This window comes from Scardinius erythrophthalmus, assembly GCF_964197995.2.
Source record: "Scardinius erythrophthalmus genome assembly, chromosome: 9".
Taxonomy (NCBI): domain Eukaryota; kingdom Metazoa; phylum Chordata; class Actinopteri; order Cypriniformes; family Leuciscidae; genus Scardinius; species Scardinius erythrophthalmus.
In genome coordinates this window covers 22132895-22140756 of record NC_138229.1, presented here as the reverse complement: position 1 = coordinate 22140756, position 7862 = coordinate 22132895, and the positions used below count along the sequence as shown (strand labels likewise).

At 36.9% G+C, this 7862-nt stretch overlaps 1 protein-coding gene and 1 long non-coding RNA gene across 2 annotated transcripts; one reads left to right on the top strand and one right to left on the bottom strand.

The window, feature by feature from the left end:
• The first annotated feature begins 159 nt into the window (after nt 1-159).
• On the top strand, nt 160-1923 carry LOC308695706. The gene is made up of 3 exons (XR_014030729.1): nt 160-258; nt 451-818; nt 1156-1923. It is a non-coding gene; the product is annotated as an uncharacterized lncRNA (long non-coding RNA).
• Nucleotides 1924-5815: 3892 nt separating this feature from the next.
• Nucleotides 5816-7413, bottom strand: gdf15 (Growth differentiation factor-15; the record flags this gene model as incomplete). The annotated part of the gene is made up of 2 exons (XM_081373708.1): nt 5816-6564; nt 7095-7413. The coding sequence occupies 2 exons, from the start codon at nt 7411-7413 to the stop codon at nt 5816-5818; spliced, it is 1068 nt and encodes a 355-aa protein (XP_081229834.1).
• Nucleotides 7414-7862: the final 449 nt, after the last annotated feature.

Sequence of the window (7862 nt, the reverse complement as noted above, 5' to 3'; positions counted from 1 at the left end):
CTATTATTATTTGAATATCATTTATAGCTCCCATTATCATGAACCCACAAATCTTATTTTCAGAGCAAATAACTGTTTATAAGAAGACAACAGGAAGAATGATTATGTGGGGGTGTGCATTTCCAGGTTGCATGACTACTGCACTGAAAGAGGAACTTTAGGGCTTTTTGCAAAAAGAAACACCAAACGGCAGCTTGACCATTTCTGCCAGCAGCTGCGATACAGACGTAGGATATAAAGTTTCACCCACACAATATGGTAAGGCCATTTCTATTATGAACGATACATTTGGGTTACATTAGTACAAGGTTAATTTGATTCATTTCAATATATCACTTTCTCTTGTTGTGAAATACATTGATGTGGATGTTTTCTGCTTTAAATGCATGAGTGTTTTGCTGTCATTTTAGATAGGGCCTATCATAACATAATTTTTTCTATCTTTTTTAGGCCACAAATAGCAGTAGGCCTACTTCCACTGAAAGTAATTTTACAAATAACTCCACGACACCTGACAACGGCCCGTCACTTGGACTTGCTGTTGGCTTGCCTGTATTCTTTGTGGCTCTGCTTCTGGCGGGGATAGCAGTAGTGCTATTCTGGTTTCGACACAGAAAATCAGTTGATATTCAGTCATCTAATAAACTTAAGAGCCCAGATAAGAGCCACGACGGTCATTCCAGAGAGTCTCCGTACAGTGAATATGCTGGAGGACTTCAACCTGCACCGCAGAGCCCAATCTATGAGAACTTTCAGAGTGGACAGTCCAATCTGCGCGAATTTCAGGGGAGTGCTGTTCAAAGCGAGGACACACACTGGTAAAGTACAAAAGTCAAATTTGTCGTAATGTACTGTAGATCATCAGAAACTGGGTGATGAGAAGGCTGCAATAAGTCTTTGAAGTAGTAATGGAATTTCCTGCTAAGTTCTATTTGCTGTGTTTTGCAAGATCACAGTGACATCACGAATGTGTGGCAATAGTGGTATAACAGTCATAGAGAGTAACATTAAAGGAGTTTTTATTTTGCCGCAATATTTATTGGATTATGTGTTGGTGCAAATTTTGCAATTCACCTTGTTATAACGTTTTGTAATGCTTTATTTGAGGATTTAATTGAGTTTTCAAGAACTGAATTTCACTTTGCCCCCATTTAGGCCCCATCAAGCATACCTGCAGTGTGATCCGCATGATGATGCAATCTACAGCAATGATCCTGCCCTCTTCCATCCAGATCAGGCAGAAATCTCAGAGGATGTTTACATCATGCCAGATGCTTGAAAGTCTGAAGTGTTTTGCTGTCCGATATTAATCCTTAAGTAAAATAATTTGTGCTGGCATGATGTGAAACAGTAGCATCCTTATTTTCAGATGGTAAAATTAAGGGCAAAACAGTCTGCCCAAGAAATAGACTTGACCTGAGCAAGGCAATGCCTTTACAAATATTACATGAGCCAGCCTAGTTTAGTAACTGAACTCAGTGAGACAGCAAAACATAATCATGACCTCATCGATCACACTTTAACAGGTGTCTCTGCCGATTGCAAACAACCCCTGCTGAAAAGACCAGCTCTGACCAGAGTAAATGTTCCATGCTGATACAGACTGGTTTTTTCTGGTTTGGTGGACCAACATAGCTAAGTTGTTCTAGTTGAGATGCTGGTCCATATGCTGGACCTTTCAGCAAGGGGCTTTTCACATGTGCCTCTCATGTTTTTAATGTTTAAAAATGTTTGCTTCCCGAATTATTTACTACTACTGTTAAAAAGTTTGGTTAAAAAGATTTTTTTTTCTCCAAAGAATTCAATACTTTTATTTAGCAAGAATGCATTAAATTGGTCAAAAGTAACAGTAAAGACATTTATAATTGTACAAAATATGGATATTTCAAATAAATAAAACTTTTTTGTTATTTTTTTACTTTCAATTTATCAAAGAATCCTGATAAAAATGTATCACGGTTTCCACAAAAACTTTATATTTTAGAATATATTTTATTTTAATATATTTTAAGAGACTTTAAAACAGTAGAAAATCTTACAGAACCTAATCTTTTGAATGGAAATGTATGTGCAGTGCATGTCACATGCCTCATATTTCATAAGATTTTTGCTTACGTCTATAGAAAACTTGTTTTCAAGCTTTCTTATCAATTAGGTGACAGAAATAACTATTCATTCTGACTGTGCCTTATGATTTTTTTTATGTCACTGTGACCCACTGAAATCTTCTCTCTCAGCGATTAGCTACAAATTAGCTGAGAGTTTCTTTTCCACTTCCACAACTAAACGAAACAAGTGGAACATTTGACAAGTAGGTGGGTTTATGGCACTAAGAAGCCGTCAGAATGTCACAATCAGAAATGCACAATGCCCTATAGTCTTGGTGTTGTTCATACACATCTCTCTGAAAAAGTATAATACAGTTGCTGCATATCCTGTTGGCAAGTCACTGTTTCCGGATATATTTCTCAGACTCAGATCTCAGATGAGATTGTTGTTGACTTAACATAACTTTTAATTAACCTACAGTCAGTTAATGGCCATTGATCGGAGTTTAAATATTACATTGGAGCAGTCCCACTAAACTGCTTTCTTCATTTTCTTCATATAGCTTTAGGGTTCGGAAACAGGGCTCAAATATGTGAGAGATTCACTTGCACGATATCTTATCTCTTTTTTTTACCGTGAACATGCATTTTTATGCCTTGCAAACCTAAATATTTGGTTTGTGAAGTGTGCTTGAAGTGTAAAGAAACTTTTCAGTGAGGTAAGATTATCTAACCTGTTGACAGATAAGGTTTTGAGGAAATTGGTCTTGACTTGGTCATTGGTGAATGGTCTTGGTAGCTTTAATAAGAATGGGTTGGAAAGTTAAAACTAATCATCAATGTCATGTACAGTATGCCATCATTTTCCAATAAAAGTGTTTATAAAATCTCTGAGTTTTCTGTTATTTCCAGCTATTGAAAAATGTCTTTGTAAAGAAAACGTACCATATTTATCACACTGGCTACTTTATTAGGTACACCTTGCTAGTACGCTAGTACCCCTTTTGCTTTCAGAACTGCCTTAATTCATAGATTCAACAAGGTGCTTGAAACATTTCTCAGAGATTTTGGTCCATATTGACATGATATTATCACACGATTACTGCAGATTTCCCGGCTGCTCATCCATGATGTGAATCTCCTGTTTCACCACATCCCAAAGGTGCTCTATTGGATTGAGATCTGATGACTGTGGAGACCATTTGTGAACTCACTGTCATGTTCAAGAAACCAGTTTGAGATCATTTGAGCTTTGTGACATGGCGCGTTATCCTGCTGGAACTAAGTTACCATCAGAAGGGTATACTGTGGTAATAAAGGGATGGACATGGTCAGCAATAATCAGGTAGGTTGCTGTGTTTAAACGATGCTCAATTGGTACAAAAGGGCCCAAAGTGTGCCGAGAAAATCTCCCCCACACCATTACACCAGCAGCAGCAGTGGTTCCATGCTTTCATGTTGTTTACATCAAATTCTGACCCTACCATGAATGTCGCAGCAGAAATTGAAACTCATCAGACCAGGCAACAGTTTTGTCCAGTTTTGTCCGCAGTTCTTACAGTATACAAGAGTGACACCTAGTGCAGCCCCGTCTGCTTCAAGGTTCGACGTGTTGTTCGTAAAAAAGTGGTTATTTGAGTTACTGTTGCCTTTCTATCAGCTTGAATCAGCCTGGTCATTCTCCTCTGAGATTTATCAGAGGTCTGGTTTCAGGTATAATTTTTTCAAAGTGATGGTGCTTTGTTATTCAGTGTGATAATACATCCGTTTGACATTTGTTCTGGCTACTGTATACAGACAACCAGGGCATCCACTCTGGCATCAACAAACACAGACCTGCCTAGCACTGTATATCTTCTCTTTTTCGGACCATTGTCTGTAAACCCTGAGATGGTTGTGCGTGAAAATCCCAGTTTTTGAAAGACTCAGACCAGCCATCTGGCACCAACGACCATGCCTTGTTCAAAGTTACTTAAATCACCTTTCTTCCCCATTCTAATGATCAGTTTGAACTTCAGCAGATTGTCTTGACCGTGTCTAGATGCCTAAATGCAAATGCAAAGAGTTGCTGCCATGTAATTGGCTGATTAGATTTGCGTTAACGAGTAGTTTAACAGGTGTACCTAATAAAGTTTACTATATATATATATATATATATATATATATATATATATATATATATATATATATATATATATATATATATATATATATATAAAATATTACAAATTATAATACATAAATAAATAAAAATAAAATAAGAAAAAAATTACAAAATAAGAAAAGTATGCTTAAAATGTATAGCTACATATTCAATACAAAATTTCAAATAAAGAAAATCCTGGACATATCAAATAGTCTATATTACAATCCTGGCAGCAAAACCTTTGTTTAGTGACGTTCTAAGGGCATTCAATCGTCACAGACTACTGACACACACCTTATCCAAACTATGTTTCCAGGTTATTGGCACAGCCAGATATGCAAAGATGAATTTCCTTACTATAGTTCTACTGTACCCACATACTTAATAAGTAGAGAGCAATTTCTTGTTTATTTCGCCCCATTGTTTTATCCAAACCTACTAAGACAGTTTTATTGATGTATGAGCCGGTACTTTCTCTGTTTGAAGCAGATAAAGTGATAATAATGAGAAGTACAAGGAAGTCAGTTTGTTTATTGCTTTATGATTGATTGTGTGATGATTACAAATTATTATTGTTCTTATCAATGAAATGGTTACATTGTGTCAAAACAATACATCAGTTAATGTATCTCAAAAATATTTACAGTCAGCAAAATCCTGCAGAGTCAATAGGCAACACATTTTTTATGGACTATCGTGACAGTATTATGTAAATACTGAGTCACAAATGAACTCTCCACTGTGCTTGCTTTAGAGAGCATTCACTCTCTGGTCAAGGCCAATGAAACTTATGTGTGCTTTCAAGGCTACAGATGTAAGAACTGGGATATCTTTATAGATGTGATAAATATGCATATTATTGGATGACATGGATAAATATCTTTTATGCATATTTATGGCATGATGACCTCACCTTGAAAATTATCTATAACTGAGTGGGTATTGTAAAATTCTGAGTGTAATTTAAAAGTTTAAGTAAAACGTTTTGTAAATTCATTTTATAGTTTATTGTTATATGATCTGAGTGAGTCATACACAAATAATTCATTCTGACGACATATTTTCCGCAATTTAATACAATGAAGACGTCATTTCAATGTGGATTCAAAGCTTTTTAACAACATCCAGAGTTTTCATAGCAGCTCAAACTTGGTTTCACAAAAAAACGTTTGAGGATGTTTATCTTATATTCAGAGAGGATGTTGAATCGTCTTTGTTGAAATGTGAACAGTGAACATCCATGCTGAAAATAGATAATTTCCTTAAAGGAATACAACTACTTTATTTACATTCTTTCAAAAATACAAAAGATTTCTTGATTCATTCGCAACACAGTAACAAACTAAAAAAGACGGTACAAACTTTTCAAATAAATTACAATAAATAACTTGATATTCCAGTATGTCAATCATGTGAAAATACAGTACCCAACATGTCAGTGTATGCAGGAAAGCAGGCATCTGGTTTCAGAAGCAGCCAAACTACTATAAACCAGAGGAATGTAACCAAAGGTTAAATGAGAACATTTATTTGTATTTCATCGGCTAGATATTTAGCCTCCTTTTCGTCTTGAGATTGTAATGTTCAGTGATTAGTAAGTCTCCTTTAATGCCAGTGTTGCTTATGCACAGTGGCATTTACTAACTATCAAATCGTTGAAAGGCGTGAGTTTCAGCTTTCCACGACTGTCATAGTGCATGAGAACCATTGGCTCATAGGCAGCTGGTACGCAGCAAGGCCCAGGTGTTGTTCCTTTGGACATAAGATGCAGACGAGACTTAACCTGAGTATGCATACTGGCGGGTTTATAATTATGCGGACAGGAACCATCACAGTAGTGCATAGTATAGCCTGAAGGAGCGATAACCCAGTCTGACCAGCCGATCTCTTTGAAGGAAACATTTAATGACTTTCGCCTGCAGTGACCTTCATCCTCAACACTTTCCTCCTTAGTAGAGACAGCTCTTCTGCTTCTCCTCACTGCTTGGTCAAGTTGTAAAATAAGCCGGGGCATGGATTGTGTACTCACTTCTTGTTTTTTGAGAAGGCAAATTTCAACAACTAAAAGCTCAGCACTTGTGTCCTTAAGCCACTTCTCAACCGCAACTGTTAAATCCAACGTGACATGCCGAGAGCTCAAGTCTCTCGTGTGAAATACAGTCTCTTTATGAAAACCAGGAGGTTTATGCATTCTAACCACAATGTCTTTTGATAGCCATGGCTGGCCGGGTGAAATTTTGTACACGTGCGGTCTCTTAATTTGCAGCCTTGCATGTTTAAGGTTGACTCCAGTTTTGATGCGCGAGTTCTTGTGGAAAGCAGCTCTGAACCACTGGTGCCTTGAATCCATGCTTGAATTTAGAGGCTGTACTGTTAGGGAAATAATAAAGAAAGACTGAAATTAGACAATGCAAAACAAATGTGTATATGCAAACATATACCAAATAAATTCATTCTATATTTTAATCTTTAATCCACTTGCGTACAGTGAATACATACATTCAATTTAAAACAAATGTAGCCTACATGTGTAAATATGTTTTGTGTGTGTGTATGTATATATTGATAGACACCACCACAAACACACACACACTTAACAAATATTGACTTACTACATTACTACATTCAGTTCAGGGGGAAAAGTGAGAAATTAGATAATGCAAACTACATACTCATTTTTTTATTTAGTCCAATAAATATATACATACTATCTTTAAACCTATATACACACACACACACACACACACACACACACACACACGTGTGTGTGTGTGTGTGTGTGTGTGTGTGTGTGTGTGTGTGTGTGTGTGTGTGTATTTTTTTAAACAAATTTACTCATGATTTCAAATTACACAATTAAACAATTTTTATTATTTAAAAAAATTATAATAAAAACGTACCTGTTGTGGGAAAGAGCACCGTAGAGGCTCTTCTTGTTGGCTGAAGCTCCTGCCCTTCACTGGAATTCCCTTTAAGCAGTTGTCCAATTCTCCTATACTGACGGTACATCCTGACCAAGTCCTGGTGAGACGCTCTTCCACCAGGCCTGGGTGGTTCCTCCATCCCCAGGTACTCCAGAATAATGGTTTTCAGAGCCTCAAGCTGCAGGCCCGTGAACATTTCCCCATGCTCCCGTTGAGCTGTAGACTCACTCAGGCAAGAGCTAAAAATAACAGCCCCAACAGAAAGGAGAAAACACTGTGCTACCGAGTTCTGCATGGCAAGTTCTTTTTGTTTGTGCTGTCTTTGTGTTGGTCAGTGGAATGAATGACATTCCAGGCATGTTTTCATTTATACAGGTACAGGCCACGCCTCACCAGAGAGGATTGCTCATCTACACCCACAATGAAACTACACATAAAAGTCATTCCCTAGGCAATGACATCACGTCAGTAGGATTTTAGAATGATACGGTCACCCCAAAGTGAAATTCGTCTTGGACTTGGGACTTGCGGCAAACGATACTGGATAATATGTATACAAATATAAAAATCTATAATGAGGCCAAACAAGACAAGAATAGTTGGAGAGTATTTTTTATTCAAATTAATTTCTGTGCTATGCTTCTCCATTGTGTAGTTCTACATTTGAACAGATCTAAATTATGTGTACAGTATATTATGTGTACAGTATATTAAAAAGTCCACACACAGTCTGCATCAAATTCA